Below are 22,350 nucleotides of genomic sequence, written 5' to 3' on the forward strand. Positions count from 1 at the left end.
GTTAGTTAAATGACATATTAACACATATAGATTTAGGGATTAAACCTTACTAATGTTATTTTTATGTTTCTTCTGATTTTGGGTGACCAAGGTGGAACTGAATTTGTTGTCCCACACATATTCCAATTCATATATTCAATTCATGTCCACTTTTTTAAAATCCTTCTAAATTCTTCTTTAAATGAAAAATTATTTTTTCTCTTTAATTTTGAAGAATTTTAAAGAAGGAGACTTGAATTGAAACATGTAGCGGGACAGTTGATCCACACCCGATTAAGAGCGACCATGTTTCTAAGTATATATTATTTTTACAAGCGATGAAAAAATACAAACGTAGAACACACGTTATTGTGAATAAAGGGTATTTCTGCGCACATATTCCTTTTAAAATCGATGAAAAAAATATAAACGTATAACACACGTTATTGTGAATTAGGAGTGTTTCTACGCATATATTACTTTTAAAATCGATGAAAAAATAATGTATAACACGCATTATTGTGAACAAGAGAGTATTTCTACGCATATATTATTTTTAAAATTGATGAAAAAAATACAAACATTTATTATGAAAAATAGGCTATCCTATATATAGGAATTAGGGTATTTGTTTTATAATTAGTTCCATTTATTTGTATGTATTAAAAATAATTATTTCTTTCTTATTTAAATATATTAGATTTTTTTTTTTAAAAATTGTTCATATAATTTTAACATTTTATAGATATTATTTTATAATATTTAATAATTGAATTTAATAAAAAATAATTCTTTCTAAATATATTTAATTTAAAATTGTATAAGAAATGAGTTAAACCTGCAGTGTGGTCAAGGACTGCAATATGGCTAGAGGAAGGGGCGATAAACGGCAAACACATCGCCGACATTCTCGAGAACCGCCGTTATCAAGGCACGCCCACGTCGCCGCCGGCGACCATCGATACCCTCCGAACTCCGGCGACCACCGCTACCCTCCGAACGCCGTCGACCACCGCTACCCTTCGAACGCCGACGTCGTTATCGATGAGAGAATCGCAGCTCAGCAACGAGAGATTCAAACTCTTCTCGTTGATAACCAGCGCATTGCCGCGTCCCATTTTGCGCTCAGACAGGAGCTCAGCGCCGCCCAGAAGGATTATCATATGTTGTTGACAGTCGCTTCTGATGTGCAGAGGGAGAGAGATACTCAGGTGAGGGAATTATATGAGCGATCGATAATGATGGAGGCTGAACTCCGATCGATGAATGCTCATAAAGGGGAGTTGAGTAATGTTGAGGCTGAAATTCAGAAACTTAGCTCTGTTAAGCAAGAGTTAACTGAGAAGCTTGAAGCAGTTCATGGAGAACTTTCTAGGTTACGTGTTCGATCGGATTTCAAGGAAAGAGTTGAGATTAGTGAAGAGATTGAGGCTGTGCGTCGTGAAATCTTGCAAGGAAGGTAATCATTTCTGGGATTTTCTCCAATTATCTCTCATTCTAACATGAATCATCATCATCATCAATCTTTCTTTATCTTTTGATTCTTCAATAAAGAGTGATTGATACAAGAAAAGGGTTCATCACATTCTTGATCAATATTGATTTCATCAAGAGTTTAAGAATCCCAACAAATTTTCCATCACTTGCTGATTTTGATCTTGAAGAATTTATTTCAGCCATGCTAGAGGCTTATTAGGAACTACCCATAAATTCAGGTTTTGAGAATGAGGTGTATGAATTCATACCAAATTGTTATTTTCATTGATTAAGTCAATTCCAATGATTGAATTCATACTCTTTGATCTTAAATAATGAAAAAGAAATGCTTGTGAATGTGAATTAGTCATCCAAGTTGTTTTGAATAGATGTTACCCTGTAGTTTAAATAAGGTGACCTAGCTGAATATCGATAGGTTTTACACTGTTCTCAACAATGGAGATTCTTCGTGCTTTTCATTTAAGGGCTTAAGCATTCCTTTCCCATCTCCTCTTGTTACACATTGCGAGAATAAATTGATCTATGCTGCCATATCAGTACGTTTATGGAGCATTTTAAGTAACTACTGGTTACGTGGACCTTACGTATTTTGAGATTTGTGAAAGAGAAGATTTTATTTGATTGAAAATGGTAAAATGTGGGTAAGGTAAGTTTAGGGATTGTAATATTAAAAAGTGATTAAATTGACTGAAGTAATCTTAGAAATTGGACACTCATTTGGCGGTAGTGACTCTCATTAAATAGGTTGGATGAAAACCTAACAAGCTAAATAAAATTGTTATGACTGAATTTTCTTTGAAAGGCAACCCTAAGTTTCTCCCTTCAAGATAACATCGTCTGGTTCCCTTGGAAGGAAGTTTGGAATGTCAATACCCTTCCAAGACCTCGTTCTTCGCTTGGGAGGCCATTAACGGGGAAGTTCTCACCCTTGAAAAACTCGTAAGGAAGGGTTTTGCCTTAGCGATGTTGCTTATGTAGTGAGTCATGCCTACTATATATACACTTCAAAGCATCTCAATTTTTAGTGTGTCATGCCTTGATCTGTTGCTGATTTTTGGGCTCAATGGATATCATGGTGTTCAGGGACGACTATGAGTTCTGAATGGAAGATCGTCCCCCTCATTATGTTCTAGACGGTATAGAAAGAGCTCAAAAGAAAGGACATTCTGCGAAAAGCAAGTAGGAAAATATAGGATCAATGGTTTCTTCCTCCACACGTTTGCTTCAATCAAAAAAGGAGAAATTTGCATAGGATTGGAATCTAACTTTTTGTCTTTCCCTTGACTGTAAAATGATGATCGTCCATCTCATCGCATTCTTTAAAATAAATTTTGGAAAGATAAATTCACATTAATACTACTAATAAAGCATTTCTTACCTATTTATACGCAGAAAACATGTTCTCATGCTTATTCATCTCTCATTTCACGAACAGATTGGCCATTGAACAAGAAAAGAAGAACTGTGCTATTAACCTTAGACAGAGGAACATAATGGAGAAACATATGTTTTCTGTTGCTAGACAAATTGTGGAGCTTCAGTCCAAGTTGGCTAATGCTGAAAAGAGAGCAAGAGATGCAGCAGCAGCACCTGGTAAGTTATAACTACTTATTCATTTGGTAATGCCTGTTTATGAAGAAGATCTTCATTTCTCTAGCCAGACTGCTCGAGCTTGAAACTGAACGCAAACATTCTCCTTTTTGTAATCAGATCCTGGATATGGTGCAAGCCATGGTAGCCATGAATTAGCATATGCTGGGAATTCTAATCCTGATCAATATGAGAGACATCAGGTGTGTGCTAGTTTGATTCCTTGTTAACTCTTGTGCATTAAATAAGGGGATATTTTATAGTATATATGAAAACTTAACAACTTGTCCCTGAAACCTCTCAAAACACGGATAATGTGGGGATGCTTTTGAACATAAGAAATTAAGAACACACTATTGTTTATGCATTTATATAATGTAATTCGCACAAATCCTGATCCACCCAGTTTAGCTCAAGTGGAAAGAATTTTGAACTAGGCGAGACTGAGGTCTCAGAACTGTTCAATTCTCACTTAAAGCACCTTGATTGAAGTGGGTCATGGCGGTTGGACGTTGTGCTAAAAAAATGCTAAAAAAGGAAAAAGATGACTTTCTCTTTTTTTCAAAGCTAACCATTGTATTGTTTGTATTCACACAGTTTCAGAACCCAAGTGGAAACAACCCTAATAGTGAAGAAGTATCTTGAGGAGACGAGGTTTGCTAGTGCCAGGCATGACTTCGATAACTGCTAACATTGGGCTGAATGGCTGATCGATTGAACCCGGGCTGGGGTATATGCAAATGCAGTCTTTAAAATACATTTTTTTTTTCACTTTTTTAACCTAAAAAAGGTTTCCGACTGTTGATATATAAATGAGGGTGTTTTTTTGGAGAAATTTACAATCTGAAACTGCCATCTCAGTTTTGAATTGTTGGAAACTGTGTCTACTTGTTTGATTGAAAGACGATAAAACTACAGAAAACAAAAAGGGAAATCTTCATCTTGATTCAGTTTTAAATAATCTTGTGAAAATTCCATTTTTTTCATAGACACCATTGGGGGATGCAGTTCAATTTAATCATGTGAGAAGGATATATTTGGCAATTGGTTGGTTTAATTCTAAATTATAATTGGAGATTGATTCAAATTTGGATGTTTTTTCTGTCTTTTAAATTCAGGGATTGAAATTGAAATTGCAATTTATTAAAATTTATATGATTTTTGAATATTCATTTTGTTTTTGATACGTCTTTTGGTCCACTCGGCAGGGTCTCACTTAGGTTATCGGAAAATTGAAGATACAGCCTTACTATGTCGGTTAATCTCTATAAAGAGTCTTTTGGTCCACTGGGCACAGTCTCACTTAGGGGTGATCTCAGATTGAATTAAATCGTTTTTTTTGAAAATTTTTAAGATACAGTTAAACACTATAAAGATCATATATCTGCCAAATATTCGTCGTATACGATGTATTAGGTATTAACTACAGAAATAAGAGCGTAATAACAATTTTAAATAAAAACCGAAAAATCAAATTGGTCTATCAAATTTATTTGTACATTGCAGGATCATATATCTAGCATTTACCAAAAACATCACAAAGCATTTCAAGACTTTGTAAATAAATGAATGCAAACCGATTCTCACATAAATTAATACATCAAACTAGTAGCACATGGAAATCGAACCAAAACCAAATTCACTAAGCATTTCAAGACTATGTAAATAAATGAATGCAAACCGATTCTCATAAATAGCGCATAAATTAAGGAAATCGAACCAAAACCAAATTCACTAAGCATTTCAAGACTATGTAAATAAATGAATGCAAACCGATTCTCATAAATAGCGCATAAATTAATACATCAAATTAGTAGCACATGAAATCGAACCAAAACCATAAATAAGACACTTTCAAAACATTCAAACATTCAATCTAACAACCTTCAAGTACAATTGAGAATAAGGAAAAAAGAATAACCATTGCTCTTCAATAATTAGTAGTCATATTCAATCGCAAGATGCAACAGAGAGTGCCACATGGAGATCATTGGATGTCCCCGATATATACATTCTGTATGTTTCTATTTCCTCTTCTTGCAGTTCATTAGGGCTCCGGGCTGCGTAATAACTGCCACTCACCTTGTCCCGTAATGCGAACACAATCTCTCTTTGTACGGGCTCGTGACCATTGAGAAGATTGCCCATACTTAAAACCTTCCTCCACGACTGATTTGCTGTTGGCTGTGTGAACATGTTCGAAATCACCCCTCTTTCCTGCATTCTCACCCGCTGCTGTTTCTTTATCAGTTCCTGCATAATTCCAAGGTCAAGTAGCCTAAATGTATGGCTGAGTATGGAAAACAAAACTACTTTTAAGATCAATGTGGAAATACTGAACTTTTAAGTGTTAAAAACTTAAATGTTTAATAAATCAAATAAAGATATCTAAATTTTAAATACTTGACATATGTAAGTTGAGAAATTGATTTGAAAATGTTGGAAGTAATATCAGTAAAGTACTTAAAGACTATCTTACCCCTGATAGTTACGTAATTTGATTAGTTTACAGGCTTAAAGTTGTCTTTTAGAGTCATGACCGAAAGGCAATACTTGACTGTCAGGATGCCCCAGCCAAGGGTACTTAATTTTGTGCAGACTTCCCGGTCTTTTGGAGTTTATTTTTAGATAGTTTTTTGTGATTGTGGAGGTATAGTGTTTATTTCTTCGAGTTATTTTGTGTTGTGAAATTTATGATCATTTCATTTCAGTTATAACTTGTATCAAACTGTTTAAATCATCACTATATATCTGTGAATTTCGTAAATATATGAATTAATGAAAAGGGTATTATCCTTTCAAAGAAAAAGAAAATAGTATTTTGGACACTCTTACTATAACCGAGTTAAATGAACAATAGGTTACTAAAATAAGTCAATTTTTTAGCTTAATTCAAATATTTTTAAATAAGTTATTTGATAACTCTGAAGTTTCAACATCAGGAAAGAAAAAAGGAGGGGTAGGGCAATCTGTTTACCTGATCAAGATTATCTTCAACCAATCCTGTCCCCAGGTTTGGAAGGTAAAAGTTGAAGTAATCGGTGAAAATTGCTTCTTCCAGTCGAGGTGCTTGCAAGAACTTCCGATGAATAGATGCTGCGACGGTTAATAATTTCTCAATATGTTCGAAAACAGAACAAAGCCTTCTAATGTCTTCAATGGTTTCACTCTTGCCAGAAAGGCGATTTGCTGAAAAAAGCAACAAAAGAATATCAACTTTTTTAGTTTTCTAACAAGGAATGTGTCAAGATGGCGAAAGAACATGTAGGCAGAAAGTGTAGTATGATAAAAGACAAGTAAACCTTGCAAAGGCCTCAATGTTGAAGCCATTGTGGGGTAAAGTTGGCCAATTTTGGTGGTCATTTGCTTCAAATTACCAAAACTTGACAAGTTTAAAGTATCAGCTGATGCTCTGAAAGCAGTACAAACCATTTGTTCTAGCAGCTGATGAGGCGGTAGTGTTTCAAAATAGTGAAGAATCTGTTGTAGACATTCAAGACGTCAGAGCGGGTATTAACCCATTTGCAAATGTTATATTAGGAAAGTAATTTGAGTCATTTTAAAAGTTCAGGATTCATGAAGAAAAATGAGCTTGGTATTTTTTTTAGACTGGAGTTTTTTTCCCTGTAGGAGGCATGACATTCCACCGTCAAGACTCCAACTTAATTCAAAATGTTCTTAGTGAGAATCGAACCTGAGACCTCAACCTCTTTCTTACCACTTGAACTAATAGTGTGGGTCATGTGAAGAAAAATTTATGTGACAAGAAATGAACAAAATTCACCTTTTCAGCTTCTCGGCTAGGATCCATGAGTGGCTTCTGCTCAGAAGCTGGAAAAGGATACGCCTCATTCCAAATTTTGCGCCATGAATTTCCATGATCTGACATTCTTTCTGACAGTCTTCCACGTGGAGGCCATCTAGTTTTTACGTCTTGTAAAGATTTACCCAAATTATCATTTTCCTCACTTTCCCAATCTTTTGGTGAGTGCCATCTGATAAAATCTTCAAAAACAGCATCTGGGTTTGCAGCTTTGAAAGCTGACATATCTGGTTCAGATTATTTTGCATGGAAATTTAGCTCATTTACAGTACAAAAATTCTCCAAAAGTAAAAATACTGTATTATCCATGATGGACATTTTGAAGATATTAATACTATTCACATACTTAATATTTTAAAACAACTGAATGTGCTCTCTCTTTTCTATTTTTCCTTTGATTTCTTAAGCATATGACATAAGCCTTTGATTCTGTAATATTTAGACATGTTTACCACATTATATTATCAAAAAATGAATCCATAACTATAACAATCAAAGTTGCTTCTTTTGGAATATATGTGGTCAGCCCTGATTGAAGTACATTCTATTTAAACAGTTAAAATGGAAAGACCGAAAGACCCAACAACTAATTATCAATACCTGAAGATAGTATGTCTTTCTCCAACTGCGCAGAAAAACTCTGAAATAAGATGATACATAAATAACATCAGGACCTCCAAGGATATATATCAAAAACAAGACAAAACCAATGAGTTCATCAATGAAGGCACACAGATAGACATGCTTACAAATGAATCACCCAAAGCTTCAACAGCTTGTATTCTTTCTTCATGCATGTCTTCTGTCATAAGAGGTGGATCCTACAAAAATGGAGAATTTAAGATTCATGGATTCATAGATTACGATGAAGAAAAGGTAATTATAAAATAAGTTATGGAGAAGTTCACTTGAGTAAGTGGAACATGCATCCTCTTATTGGAGTTCAGAAGCATCATATCTGAAACATCAGCTGATCCTCTCCTACTATGCGATGAGAAACTTGAAATATTAGAATTCACGGTGTCCTCAGCTTCGTGCTTCGAGCTAAACAGAGAAGCTTTAGAATCTCCTGAGCATGAATTCAAGCTATGTTCCGATGGAAAGAAAAAATTACCAACAAGAAAGTTAGCCAGCTGCATTTTTCAACAATCTTAAGGTGCTGAAGAAAACAAAGATTAGCAAAAATTGGAATTGATACATATAATGCATTCAGAAGGAATGTACGGGTAGAAGTACTAATGGCCTACAATTATAATTACTAGAAGAACAAGTGTTTCATTGTTCTCTTCTTTATTTATATCAATGATTGCCAAAATATAATTTCAAGAGATAGTTCCAAATAAAAAACATATTAAGATTCAATAAACCTAGAATTGTTAGAAGGATCGGATTCTCCTGAAGAACATGAACAAAAGAATCAAAATCATAAGTCATCACTATAAACATCATTGCGGCCATTCACTTAACAATTTTTTCATCAAGTTTGAGAACTTAGTAAAGGCCAGTAAAACACACATCTATTGTGATGAAGTCCAACGTTGATATGAAACTATAAGCTATAGGAGAGAAATATACAGCTTGAAATTATGTCTTTTCAGGTGCTAACAATGTAAACACTAAAAAAATTACATTCAATTACTATCTGAGTTATTTGTAATAGCCAGTTTTATCCAAAGAATAGTTCCTCCCTTGATGCAAATACTACCATCAAAGGTTAACAAGTGGACCATCTATATGGTACAGAAAGAGGAACATATCAAACAATGGGAAAGAAGCATCACAATCCATAACAATATATAAAAGAACTCTCACATTCTAAGTTCACCTTTCTTCTTCATTAGTAACGGTCTCACTCACTTCATTCATCATGTTGAATTCCTGTAATCAAAACACATCAAAAACAGATGTTAAAACACATAACTAGCTTTAAAAAGAACCCCCCAAAAGCAGAATTTGCCACATTGTAAGACGGACCTCCTCTTCAGCGGAGAAATAATCATGTCGTTCTCCATCTTGATGCAATTGACGCTTCATATGTATGCATACAGCAAGCTGAACAAAGTTACAAAGTAAATATGAAAATCCAAAACTCCTATAATACATTGTGATGTTGGTCTCCATTAGCAACAGCCTAACAAAAAAAATAATTCTCACTAAGAATGCTCTGATTTAAATGAGGGTCATGACTGTGAGGGATCATGCTAGCCACTCCCGGAACAAAGTCGGGTCACAAAAAAAAACAATTGTATCGAAAAAGCTTTTTAACCCTCCTGATTTAGCAATGCAATCACAATCAAGTAAGATCTAGGGCTACCAAAGTCATCTGAACAATTACCATGTGAAGTTTCTGGTTTATTAAACATGTTGATAGGTCAATTACACCATTTGTTGGCATCCGCGGTAGTTGTTGAATTTCTTCCCAACACCAGCGAACTTCTCGAACAAATTCTATCCATAGTACTGCAATAGCTGAGACACACATAACAAGATATTGCTTAATGGTCTAGAAAGCTTACACAGACAGAAGAAGTCCATAGGTAAACATTCCTTGACAATATTCTTATTTATCAAAAACTGCCATCATACAGAACACTTTAATTACAGAATATACAATACCTCGGATATTGCAGCTTCCAAACCAAAGAGCATGCAGACAGAACTGTGCAAATAGTGATTGAAGTGGTGCGCCTTTAATGGTTCGAGAATGCTTATGCTCATTAGCAGTAGAATCAGTGGACGGGGCTACAACTGACAATATAAAAAAGGCAGCAGAGAATTTTATGTGACCTTTATCAATAAGCTGCGTCAATTATTATAGCTTGAAAATAAAATGACACCTAACCCCCATGAAATATATCTTTGAGTACGCGATCAAGAACAGTTGGTGGTGGAATAATTGCCGAGGACTTCAAATTATCAGACCCTGAGTTTTCAGCTGCTAAAAACACAATGCAACAAAAAGAAAGATTGTATTGATATGTATTCTAGAGCAGCGATCAACAATAGGAGCATTTGATGCTGAATGAATGTATGAATAATATACTGACTAATCCTCAGACCTGATACAAAATCTTCCATGAATTGAGCCTCAAAGGACATATCTAGTGCATTCACCAAAAGCCGTAATTGTGAAGCAAATCCAATCAAGTTTCCCACAGAACCATCAGTGCTGAAAACAGATAATACTATGTCATATAACTCAGTGGGAAGAATAAATTGTATTTGTGTTAATGTAAATATCATAGAAGAGAATGATTTTTATTATCAGGGAATTAGATCTATTGCAACCATCAGGAAACAACTAAAATAAATTCTTATTACAAGTTATTACTCTACAACTACCCTGGATAACTGCTTTTTTGAAACAACAAATGTACACATCAACTTCTGGAAATGACTAAAAAGATCAAGGAAGAAACAGCTTCTTACAAGCTTTCTGAAAAATCAGGGAATATAAACCACATCCCAGCATCATGAGGTGAGGCATTTTCCATTTCAGCCATTTCCAGCGAACTATCAACTGTTCTCTCCGACCATATCGCAATCAAATTGATTCCTGCATGCAAGGAACAAACATATGTTACAAACCAGATTATGAATTAGGATTTATAACTAGCCTTTTATCTACAATTATCTATTCTACAATATTGCCTTAAGTCTAACCTTACCTACTTACAACCTAACAAAATGCTCACCGACAAAGGGTTTACCCAAACAATTTGAGAAAAATTCTTTGAGATTTAAAGAATGTATAGTTTATAACATGATTGGCGTAACGATGCCTGCATGTTGTGCTTAAGTACAGGTTCGACTAGTTGACCTAGAAATATCTGATATGAGAATATAATAGCCAACAACTGGAATCAATTTTCACTTTGATAAATCAAGTTAAGTACCTGTTATAGGATCCTCAGTTGTATACCATTCACTCCATGGACAATCATCATCCCATTGTGTTCTACCACGAGTTCCAGCTCCGTTTTGAGTATTTGTAATATCAAGGTCTGTCTCTGGTATTTCATCGTCATCCCCATATGGAAAAGTTCTGTATGTTGACTTCATTGTAAAATGAACCTTGAAAAGATGCATTGATAGGTCCAATGTAGAATAGGCCTTCAACGTGGAACAAAGAAATCATAATTAAATATAGTAAGGACAAATTATATACTAAGTGCCAAGTGCATTCTTTATTGTGACTGACACCTATATATATAAAATTCTGTAAGGATGCAACACTTTGACTTGAGAAAGAAAAAATGGAATAGCAAGTAACTTGTTCAATGATTTATATAAGAAGATTCTGGAAGTTACTGATAAATGTGACTTGCTGTTGCATGTTCTACATGCCCAAATTCATAACCCCAAAATGAAATGACAACAGTATCACATAACCATACATGTTAATCATATTTAAATCAAACAATAGAAGAAGATCAATCATACATACAAAACCAAGATGGTTGCAGCTGAACCTTTTTGTAATGGGCCAATTGTTTAAGATATGGTTCTCTCAAGTTTCAACGGTGGTTAAATTTTGAAGGTGTAGAATAAACAAATATAGCAATTGCGTATAAACTGTTGTTCTAAGCAAAAAACGTACAAACTGTGTTAGAGGAACTTACAAATTTAGAAACAAATAACTCGTAGAGTCCCTCCAAATGCATCAATTTCAAGGGAACCTGACTACTAATATGATCTCCCTCAAATCTTCTTGTAAAAACTGTACCCATATTCTGGATGCCAATGTAAGCTTTCCGAGAAGGGTCATGCACTGGAACAAATGCAGGCCACAGACTGAAGACATAGTATACAACATATTAGACATATCAGAATAAAAATGCTTATTTTTTATTAATTAAATGCATGAATCTGGACTGGACTTGCTTTCATATGGAAACAAAAAATCACAATTTCATCAGCAGGCCCACCTCGAGCAATTTGACAAAGCGATAGCAACTGCACTCAGAAGTTTGCTAGCCTCTGGTGCATCAAGAACAACACCACTTGCACTTTGAGGTGTTACAACCTTCAAAATAAAACCAGATATTATAAGAGAAGAACAAATGGAAGCATTCTGTAAGAAGTAAGATGATGAGTATAATCAATACCAAGAAATCTTTCACTCCAAAAGACAGCTGCTGATCATGCATATGGCAACTCCAGTCTTCAGAATTTCCTGGACCCAACAACACTATTTAGAATATGGAAAACGAAAATAACTTGTATTCGCAAGTTGGAAAAAATAAATTTATATAGGCCCACCATTATTATGAGGTTCAAAGTAGTATTCCAGGCTATAGCTTTTCGCAGCATACTTCAACTCAGACTTAACAGCATATAAACTCTTGGAAGAGTTGAAAGAAACAGCTCCTTTATGCTATGAAGAAATGATTGCCAAAATGGAATAATATTTATGAACATAGCTAAATATGAGGAATGCATAATCATATTCATCATTTATGAATCATACCAACAAATTCTTTGGACCATCAGCTAACCACTGACGACAAACAGCTTCTATTTCAGATATGAACCTGAAAGATAGAGCATTTTATATAAGAGGTAAATGAAACTAAGTAACATGAACTTGGAACTCTTTCAGATATAAATATCAGATACCTTTCCCATGAGGACGCGAGAGTAAAATCATCAAAGTGTTCAAACTGCACCAAGATTTACAGGAATAAACGAAAGTAGTCAGAACACCAATGTAGACTATAACCAATCAAATAATCCATCTTTATGCAACAAAGTTTTTCAATTACAGATAATAACTAATCCCCATTTTCTAATCTATCTTGAATTTTCACAACCCAATCTCAATTTGAAGTTCGCAGGTGAAATTTACATATTACAACATGGTTGGAAGCTTACAAAAAGCAAATTGATTAAACATATAGGGAGTGATGAATGATTTTGAGCTTACCTCCTCTGTTTGATCGTCGTCCTCCTTCTCCTCTACAACTTTCATCTTGGTTGAGGAATCCATGAGGAAAACGGATTGAATGAAGTAAATCAAAACAAAAGAATCGCATCAAATTGTTTGTGATAGAAGAAACGAGCAATTTGAGGAAGAAGAAGAAGGTATGATCATTGGAATTGTAGAATCGAAAGTGATGAATGAGATCGTAAAGTGAATGAATGATTTAGCGATCTGAAAGAGAGATCTCGTAAATAAACATGAAACCAAAAAAAGCATAAAGGAAACGCGCCAGGTAGGGGTCGAATCCACTGAGCTACAGGCGCTTCATATTTTTATGCGTTAAATGTTTTCAATACATTTTGTAATTTCTTGAGATTGTTACTTTTGGAAAAATCATCTTGTTATAAATTTGAAAACAACATATTAATTATTAATTGATTTCCGTTAAAATTATTGAGTTTCTCTATACAAATTATGCAACTCAATGAATGCAAGAGTCCAACCAAAATAAAATAACTCATTCAATTGAAAAAGAAAAACTTGTGTCAAGTGCCAACGACACTTTCTTCCCTCTGTTCATCTTTTAAATATGTTGATAATTGTATCTCCTTAGTTTACGTTCTAATTATCTCAATCTTATTATACAATTGAATAACTTTCTATTAATACATTTTTCTATTTCGTAATTATCATATCTTGAAGCAAGTGAGACTAAATATTTAACGCTGGAGCTCCATGGCAAAAAATGTTTTTGCTATGAATAGAGACTTATTTTGATGCCTACAATTCTACATATATGTTTTTTCATTACGTTGAAATCAATAAGTAAATTGTTTTGATTAATTTTAATATTAAAATATTATGAAATAGGTCGGGTTATTTGGAGTTTAATTTTTGTCTTTTTAACTTACTAAAGTTCAAACTTTAAATTGTGTCATATAAGGTTCGAACTGTCTCAATTTTATCCGTTTGAAGTTTTCTTAAATAGACAAAACTTTTGTCTTCATATTCTAACTTATCGTTTTAATTTGACACGTTTGTAAATGAAATCATATTTACTGACATTTTAGATATATTATTTAAAATTAAATATATTTTAAGATATACACATTCTAATTTTTTTTATTGAATGTGTTTTGGTCGAATGTGTAATATAATAAAATATTAAAAAAAGAAGATAAATTTAGTATTTATTTTTCACATAATTATAAAATGACATATTGTTGGGTAGGTTCTAATTTTTTTTATTGAATGTGTTTTGGTCGAATGTGTAATATAATAAAATATTAAAAAAAAGATAAATTTAGTATTTATTTTTCACATAATTATAAAATGACATATTGTTGGGTAGGTTCTGTCAGTTTGAATTGTTTTGTAAGTTGAATGGTCTTTTTTTTTTTTGAGATATTAACAAATGTGTGATGTACAAAATAATTGAAAAAAATAGATAAAATTATTATTTTATTTTTGAAAAATATGATAAAGTAAGAAGAAATGAACATTTGTTTAAAATAAAAAAGTTAAAAGTTTAACACCATCTAATAAAAACAACCCATTTTTTTTTAAAAATTTATAAAGTGATAATTATTCATAGTTAAATCATTTTTATTAATTTTAACGTTAAAATATTATATATATTTATAATTTTTTAAAAAAAAAATAATAAAAAAATATTACATAGGCGCTGCCATTGCAAATTTGACCAAAATTCATGACTCTATTCCTCAAGAAAACGTGTTTTTTGTGATCGAGAATGCTCGCTCATCGACCATTTTCTCCATGAAAACGTGTTTTGTGATCGAAATCAACCAAGTTGTTTGTTGTTAGATGGTCATTGTCTCTCCAGGAAACCACTCCTATTGGAAAGAGTTTGAAAGAAACTGAAAAATAACCTGTTAAGCTTGACTTAGTAGGATCCTTATAACTTTTAACAAGTTATTTTTAAATATTGTGTAACTAAAAACATTGACCCAACTACCATCTTCATTCCTACATCATCAATTAGGTAAAACAATTGAAGATGGTGGCAAAAACAATTGCAATCTTTCCATCATCTTTTCAAGTTCAAACAACTTCTCCAAATCTCCCTCCCGCCTTAAACAATTCTCCATCATCTTAAACACACAATCACTCAAAGACCTCCCTCTTTCCAACACCTGTTTACAACACACAAAAGCTTCTTCAACTCTCCCATGCGAACATAAACTCGTCGCCAACAAATCCACCGCATGACCATGCGGGCAATACCCTCTTTCCAATACATAATCCCAAAGCCTCAAACCCATATCAGGCCTCCGGTTATGACAAAAGAATTTCATCAACATGACGATAGTTCTAGTCATCGGAAGAAAACTCGTAATTGTCATCTTTTCATACAATTCAACGACTCTATCGATTCCATTCGTCTTCATTAATCCGAAGAACAAGTAATGGTAAGTTAGAGTGTCGTATTCGATACCTTTCTCGTTCATCTCCTCCATTAGGGCTTCAGCAGACACCATTGATTTACACTTCGTCATTGAGCTCATTAGTGCATTATAAGCTCCAACGTTTGGATTCAAATTTCTCTTAGAAATCTCATCGAACAATTCCTTAGCCTTGGCTAAGTCGCGAATTATCCCCGCCCCGTGAATCAGTGTCGTCATAATCTCAACTGTCGGAGAGAAACCTGCACTTTCCATCTCTTTAAGAATTCTTACGCCGTTAATCAAACTACCACTTTTACAGTAAACATCGATTCTTATATGGTAAGTAACTGCATTAGGTTTGAAACCTCTTTTCACCATTTCATGGTAAAAGAGTTCTACTGCAGTTATATCGCCTGATTCTTTGAAACCCACAAGTAGGATATTCATTGTAGTCGTGTTTGGTGAGAATTGAGAATACATCTTGTTAAAGACTGCTCTAGCTTCCTTCATTTGCCTCTGTGTACAGAAGGATCTAAGTAAGACATTGAACTCGTCGATACCAAATTTCTTTCCCACAAATATTGTATTCTCCATTCTCTCGTAGGCGGTGAAGGTGTCTTCGAATGACTTGAACTTCGCAATTTTTGCCAACATGATAGCCATTGATTTAATGGTTAGCAAGGATGGATGAAGTTTTTGGACTTCTTCCATCAATTCCCAAGCTTTGTCAAAGTAACGCATTCGAACAAGGATATGAAGTGTTTTTTCGAAAGAATCGGAAGTTAGAAGGTGATGAGAGTGTTCAAGAGAGAATCTGAAAAACTCTAATGCTTTGAGACCATTAGAATGGGATGCAAATAGACGGCCAAGAACATTTTCTATCAAAGAAGTTGACAGAGTAGATACAGGAATGGTTTGAACAAGAGTAGGGCTAAGTGGTTGATCCGGGAATGGATGGTCATTAATAATTCTAGTGATCTTCTGAACTTCATCCAGATTATCTGAAGAAGAAGAAACAGAATGATATTTTGACGATAAAATAGATGGAAGAAGTGATTTCATCTTCCAAGTTGCATTCAATCTAATCAAACGAAGCATCTCTCTTTATCCTGCTGCAGAATATGATGCAAAGTGATAGTATAAGATGAACATATATCTAAGCAGTTCAATACATGATTTATAGTTTTCAAAACCTTGTTCTAACTGCAGGAATCGAAAATTAGCTAGGGTTTTGAGGAATCTTACAGATTAGGGATCAAATCATCAATTTTAACCTCTACCCTCTACTGGTCATCTTCTTCTTCGATTGATTATTAGCTGATTGGAACTCAAACAGAAGATCGAATGGAGATTGATAAAAAAAAAAAACTTCAGTTTTGTCTCTTGAACGGCATGGTTGGCTGCTGGAGCTCAAGCTCAAGTCACAGACTATACATCTTTAGGGCGCCTATCTGAAAATAAAAAATACATTGAGACCATATTTGAAAAATCTGTTTTTATTATTATTTGTTTTATTAATTAAATATTTTAAAATGAGAAATTAATTTTATTTAATTATTTAATATTTTTAATAAACTAAGGATAATGATAGGGATGTGATTAAGATTTATAGTTAAGTCTAATTTAAAATATTTTTTTATTATATTTTTTTATCTATTAATTTATAATTATCAATTTATATATTTAAATTAATTAATTTATTTATATATTTTTAAGAGTAATAAATGGAAGAATTAATAAATTAATAAATATATATTTCATTTAATATATATATATATATATATATATATATATAAGAGATAAACAAGTTAAATATAAAAAAATATTAATTGTTTTTAATTTAATTAATTATTTTTTTATATATTAATTTATTGTGATTAATAATTTATTTATTTATTTTTAAAATGAATAATAATAAAGAGAATGAATAAATAAATTAATAAAATATAAATGTATATTTTTAAAATATAAATGTATATTTTAAATATATATATATATATATATTAAATTATAAATATATATAAATTAAAAATTAAATATAAATATACTATTATTTCTGTTTTTAAAATTTTTCTCTTTTATTTTTCCTATTTTTTTTTAATTTCATTTTAATATAATATGTATTAAAAATTCAATTCAACCATCTCATAATATTATATATATTTTAAAACAATTTAGCACAACTTTATTAAAAATAGCATAATTTTATAAAAAAAAAGTCTAAAAAATGAAAGATCAAGAATTGAAATTAAACAAACTCTAACTTTAATTATAGGATAACAAATAAACAATCCTAAACCCTAGAGTTTTTGAATGATTGCAATCAAATCAAAGAATAGTAAAAACAAAACAAATATTACAATTAACCTTCTCAATTTTTTATGTTATTTTCATATTCGCCTTATAAGCTTTACGTCTCTTTTCTCGCTCATACTTCACGAAAGATGATTGAATTGTAGGTCTCTTTTCTCGCTCATATTTCACGAAAGATGATTGAATTGTAGCTGATGATGCATGTTTGCTCATATTGTTAATCAATTAATTTTTTTAAAATTTATGGAAAAATATGAAATGAAAAACTAAAAAACATACCATGAAGAATATTCATGTTCCATTATTCTATCCAACTTGGTTTTTGTTTGTCTCAAAATTGATACCATTACTTTCATAGACTACATTACAAACTTTTCTTGTTTTTCTTAAGAAAAATATTATAAAATAATTATTAATAAAATCTTAAATGCTCAATTTGTGATAAAAATATTGAACATGGTAATATTATGAAATAATTATTAATAAAATCTTAAATGCTCAATTTGTGATAAAAATATTAACATGGTAATCGAGAAAAACCCGATAAAGGGAGCAATAATTATTTTCGCAAAAGTTTATGGCACATAACAGTGCCTTCAAAATTTAAGAATGTGTTATTCAAAAACATTAATTTTTCGCATTCTTTTATTTCAGAAAATCCAAATGCGTTTTTCCATGTGTTGACTACACTAGAAACTGCGGGTAATACAATTCTTTGTATACCTAACTCCGATAACATCTGAAAATTAAGAATAAAACAAGAGTTAAAAAAAATACATAATCAAATTATAAGATAAAGTTATTAATATGAGTATGCTTATTATACAAAATTTCTACATTTTATTTCTTATCATTCATATTTAAATCATAACACAAACATTACCTTTTCAAACTCATTCATTAAGATGCGACACATTCCTGATTTGCGATATTTAAATCTTGTGGCAACTAGTGGCATTTCTACAACTTTCTCTCCATGAATCCTTAAAACAAAAATAATCTTTTTTAAATATTATGACTTGCCAAAAATAGAAGAAACATGAAAATTATACCTAAAGTTAGCCACTGAAACTATCTCATTCTTCTTCTCTAAAATTACAGTGAAGAATCCTTTAAAGTTCAATCGATTCAACTTAGATCTGCATAAAATCCATTTTACATAAACTATTAAACAATAGAATTAAAAAATAAGGTATAAATTCAACGTTTTTACACTAACAACTCTAAAATATAAAATGTTAATTTTATATTTATTCATAATGGGTAGAAGTCAAAATAAAAATGTCTAACCTTCGACAAAAGATAACATCTTCAACAATATCTCTTCTAGTGTCAGGATCTTTGACAAGCTTAAAACACTCATGCATAACCTTAAGAGCAAGGTTTAACTTCTTATAACTCTCAGATTTCTTATCAGGACCATCACCAGAACAAACACCTTTCAATAATGTCCATGTTAAATTTTCGCCCAATGAAATACATTTTCCCAAACGTAACTCAAGTCCCAAAAATATCTGCGATTGCAAAATGAAAAGTTATATTACTCTGATCTAATTTCACCAAGTTTGATTTATTCAGCATTTCAAGAATAAATTCTTCCATCTGATACTTTTAATTTTTGACTTCATGTCATTCTTATAACATTCAGATCAAACATGATACATAAATCAAACTCAAACATTCAGATGAACTTACCTCTTCACATCTTTTACTGCAAAAACAACTTTCCATAGGGACATTTTCAGAATTTGCATGGGCCATTTCCTTTAAGCACTCCATATGATCTGAAAATTAGAGATTAGTCTATCAGTCACTTATACAAACAGAGGATAACAAATAATTCATAAGATCAAATCATTTTTCTCTACATATTTACATGAATAAATAAAATAAAATAGTTATAAGATATGGTTAGTATCTTACACTTATGTTGGCACTGGTCACAATGAAGAAAACTATCATTTTTCACTTCATTAACATCTTTAGAAAATTCACTTCTCCCACAATATCCACAACAACATGACGGGCAAAACCAATCGCCATGAGGAATATCCTAAGTAAAAGAAAAGTTTTGAAACCAAAAAATTAGATAATAATAAAGAAACTAAACAATGATAAACGATAACAAGATTGATCAAAATAAAGCTCACCTTAAGACCAAGACAACTAATATGATATGAGGACGGACATTTATCGCACATAACTATCTCTCCACCAAGGCGACAAACAGAACATATATAATCGTTTATATAATCATGTGAAATATCATCACTTTTTGTCTCTTTAGACTTTTTCATCGAGTTCATTAATTTATCGCGGCTTTTAAATTGTGATCGACACTCTAAAAGAGATCTTCCATCTTCCAAAAATATATTAGCAGCAGGTCTTTGGTTAGTGCCACTAGCATGAGCCTCAAATTTAGTTAACGTAAAAACTTGTCCACAACAATCACACGTTATTCCATTCCGTGCAATTTTTCCTTCAGCTAACTTACGTCGATCCTTTCTGGAAATATAATACACTTTATTCCCAGGCAACACCGCATTATTGTCTATTAACCAAGACAATGTGGTTCGAGTATTTGGAGAACAAGAAGTGGGGGGATTTTCCTTTTGTCCACAATAATTTTTTCCTAATGCCTTTTTAGATCTTGTGAAATGTGTAACTTCTTCATTAAGAGTGTTTTCATGTTGATCAACAGCATCCTTCAATTCAGACAAGTTTTCTTCATTCATACATTGCTTGCATGCTGTTATAAGGGACATATATACCTTCTCTTTCGGAGAGCAATATCGTAATTCTCTTTTGTCTTTTTTATCAATGTACCAGAATTTCCATCCAAGAAATGAAAGATGCTTTCGGACTTTCAATTGAATATCTTTAACATGAGGCTTTCTAGACCAACTATGGTCATTGTTTTTATGTTGAGCTCCAATTGAAACATACTCCAACAAGGCTTCATGATTATATTCAGGCTCATAACAGACTTTTTGATCTTTAGAAGAATGTACTACAGATATTTTGAGTTTTTTTTGTAACTTCTTAGAAACCGGAGAATGAGAACTTACTGGTAGCGAACGCTTTCCAAGCTCATAAGAACTTACTGGTAGCGAACCCTTTTCAAGCAGAGCTTTACAGACAAGAATAAGTGACATGAAAACTTTTCCTTCGGGCGAAGTATAACGCATTCTAATCATTCCTTTTTCACCATCTCTTATAAACTCAATCTTCCATCCAAGTGAAGCCAAATGCTGCCTAACTCTAATTTTCAAATTGCCCCAGTTTTTTTCTTCAGCTTTACTATTGTGATAGTATCTATATACTGCATCCGGATCAAACTGATGAAATGGCACAATGTCGGTTCCTGCAACAGACCACCCGTTAAAACAAATTTCTTTAGTCTGTTTAGAACTATCATTGTTTACTACTTCAAGTGTTTTCGACTTTGGTGGAGTGTTTGGTAGAGCATCAAAAGAATGTTGTGCTTTATCTAATCCATCATGTTCTTCTTTTGGTATATCCAAATGATCAGTCTTTGATTGATTTTCTACTGAAAAATCTATTAGATTAATGACCTCAGAAATATTTTGCTTATTGTCAGCTTCAGCATCAAGCATAGGGAATTCATGTTCCAAAGTACCGGATTTATAATCAAAAATAACTTCAGTTAAGACTTGTATCCAATCATCCCTTGTAGTCGACGTCCAGACCTTAAGATTCATAAAACTGTCGATTTCTCTAACTTTATACCATATTTCAGACACAGAAAGTGGTAAAGCCCATTCTTTAATGAATTCATTTAACACTTCAAGAAATAACCATTTTTCGCGTGGCTTCCATTCACCGCTGGTCTCATCCCAGTCCTGAGATATTCGTAGACTGCGAATTCCCACAGACATCTCATTGCCCATATCTGGAAATATAATTAACCGGTTTAATGAACCATCATTGTGATCAAGTATCACACCTTCCCAAAAAGCATCCATGTAATAAACATCAACACAATGTCCATATTCTAGCTTCGACATATCAAAATCAGAAGTAGGAGGCGATGGCCTTATCAAACCTTTGTAGTTATTTGAAGACGGGAGAACAGAACAATTCCCTTGGATAGCAGGAGTAATCTCCACACGCTGAATCAATTTATTTCCTGAATTATCGTCACACAAAATATGATAATATTCAATTATTCTAGCTTGAGATTCACAAAAAATGACTCCCCCACTATGCCAGGAGCCTAAGAATCCATCCTTCATGCTCTTTACCTGCACAATTTTTCCATAAACAGGACATGAAGTCATGAACCCTTTTCCCTAACAATTATTATAAAACTGTAAAATCATTCATAAGGGTTTCAACAATCAATACTAATACAATAATATTGGTCATACAAAAGCTTGTAGATGGTAAGTAACAAAGAAAAATACCGATAATAATATATCAAAAACAACAATCACAAAAGCTAAAGAGAAGGAAACAAGAAAGTTTGGATTACCTCAACTTTGTCACCGACGAGAAGCTTTGGATTTTTATTAGACTTCATAAGTTTGTTTTCTCTTGTGTGTTCAATATCTTCTTCTTCAATCTTGGCCGCCATTAGAGAATGCGGGAAAGAAAGATTTTTTCTTAAGTAACAATCTAAATCTAAAGAATACCCATCAATGAAAACACAAAATCAAGAAACATAATAATGAAAGACCGAGGAAGGAAGAAGAAAACAGGAGAAAGCTGGGAGCTACTTGCTGAAGAAAGAAGAAAATAGGAGAAAGTTAAGGGAGAAGTATAAAATAATGAATTTAAAGTAAACTTTTCAAATT

The 22,350-nt window shown here is 32.5% G+C and overlaps 4 protein-coding genes across 4 annotated transcripts; 1 reads left to right on the plus strand and 3 right to left on the minus strand.

Moving 5' to 3' along the window:
• Window positions 1-830: 830 nt before the first annotated feature.
• On the plus strand, window positions 831-4,012 carry LOC124936322 (protein FLC EXPRESSOR-like). The gene is made up of 4 exons (XM_047476809.1): window positions 831-1,438; window positions 2,912-3,069; window positions 3,187-3,269; window positions 3,664-4,012. Exons 1-4 carry the CDS (start codon window positions 843-845, stop codon window positions 3,709-3,711), a joined length of 885 nt encoding a protein of 294 aa, XP_047332765.1. The 5' UTR covers window positions 831-842; the 3' UTR covers window positions 3,712-4,012.
• A 789-nt stretch (window positions 4,013-4,801) lies between these two features.
• Window positions 4,802-13,084, minus strand: LOC124934227 (rab3 GTPase-activating protein catalytic subunit). The gene is made up of 22 exons (XM_047474725.1): window positions 12,816-13,084; window positions 12,509-12,552; window positions 12,360-12,423; window positions 12,152-12,266; window positions 11,998-12,065; window positions 11,818-11,915; window positions 11,512-11,683; window positions 10,786-11,002; window positions 10,319-10,445; window positions 9,949-10,058; window positions 9,732-9,824; window positions 9,506-9,637; window positions 9,225-9,358; window positions 8,864-8,941; window positions 8,715-8,767; window positions 7,798-7,975; window positions 7,639-7,710; window positions 7,490-7,529; window positions 6,851-7,116; window positions 6,369-6,546; window positions 6,044-6,255; window positions 4,802-5,319 (listed from the first exon to the last, which is right to left on the minus strand). The coding sequence occupies exons 1-22, from the start codon at window positions 12,876-12,878 to the stop codon at window positions 5,017-5,019; spliced, it is 2,817 nt and encodes a 938-aa protein (XP_047330681.1). The 5' UTR covers window positions 12,879-13,084; the 3' UTR covers window positions 4,802-5,016.
• Window positions 13,085-14,782: 1,698 nt separating this feature from the next.
• LOC124933966 (pentatricopeptide repeat-containing protein At3g61360) lies at window positions 14,783-16,633 on the minus strand. Its single transcript, XM_047474419.1, has 2 exons — window positions 16,466-16,633; window positions 14,783-16,332 (listed from the first exon to the last, which is right to left on the minus strand). Exon 2 carries the CDS (start codon window positions 16,316-16,318, stop codon window positions 14,810-14,812), a length of 1,509 nt encoding a protein of 502 aa, XP_047330375.1. The 5' UTR covers window positions 16,319-16,332; window positions 16,466-16,633; the 3' UTR covers window positions 14,783-14,809.
• A 1,459-nt stretch (window positions 16,634-18,092) lies between these two features.
• On the minus strand, window positions 18,093-22,130 carry LOC124934572. Its single transcript, XM_047475102.1, has 8 exons — window positions 22,029-22,130; window positions 19,684-21,798; window positions 19,457-19,586; window positions 19,229-19,317; window positions 18,824-19,047; window positions 18,586-18,672; window positions 18,417-18,516; window positions 18,093-18,272 (listed from the first exon to the last, which is right to left on the minus strand). The coding sequence occupies exons 1-8, from the start codon at window positions 22,128-22,130 to the stop codon at window positions 18,093-18,095; spliced, it is 3,027 nt and encodes a 1,008-aa protein (XP_047331058.1).
• Between the last annotated feature and the right edge of the window lie 220 nt (window positions 22,131-22,350).

The sequence above is a fragment of the Impatiens glandulifera genome, chromosome 4, assembly GCF_907164915.1.
Source record: "Impatiens glandulifera chromosome 4, dImpGla2.1, whole genome shotgun sequence".
In the NCBI taxonomy this organism is placed as follows: Eukaryota; Viridiplantae; Streptophyta; class Magnoliopsida; order Ericales; family Balsaminaceae; genus Impatiens; species Impatiens glandulifera.

Coding starts and splice junctions, on each gene's coding strand:
- LOC124936322 (XM_047476809.1), top strand. CDS start 843: ATGGCTAGAGGAAGGGGCGATAAACGGCAAACACATCGCCGACATTCT. Junction 3,070..3,186: donor AGATGCAGCAGCAGCACCTG/GTAAGTTATAAC, acceptor TTTTGTAATCAG/ATCCTGGATATGGTGCAAGC. Junction 3,270..3,663: donor ATCAATATGAGAGACATCAG/GTGTGTGCTAGT, acceptor GTATTCACACAG/TTTCAGAACCCAAGTGGAAA.
- LOC124934227 (XM_047474725.1), bottom strand. CDS start 12,878: ATGGATTCCTCAACCAAGATGAAAGTTGTAGAGGAGAAGGAGGACGAC. Junction 7,530..7,638: donor AAGCTTTGGGTGATTCATTT/GTAAGCATGTCT, acceptor ATCTTATTTCAG/AGTTTTTCTGCGCAGTTGGA. Junction 6,256..6,368: donor AACATTGAGGCCTTTGCAAG/GTTTACTTGTCT, acceptor TGCTTTTTTCAG/CAAATCGCCTTTCTGGCAAG.
- LOC124933966 (XM_047474419.1), bottom strand. CDS start 16,318: ATGCTTCGTTTGATTAGATTGAATGCAACTTGGAAGATGAAATCACTT.
- LOC124934572 (XM_047475102.1), bottom strand. CDS start 22,130: ATGGCGGCCAAGATTGAAGAAGAAGATATTGAACACACAAGAGAAAAC. Junction 18,673..18,823: donor GATGTTATCTTTTGTCGAAG/GTTAGACATTTT, acceptor GATTTTATGCAG/ATCTAAGTTGAATCGATTGA. Junction 18,273..18,416: donor TAATGAATGAGTTTGAAAAG/GTAATGTTTGTG, acceptor CTTAATTTTCAG/ATGTTATCGGAGTTAGGTAT.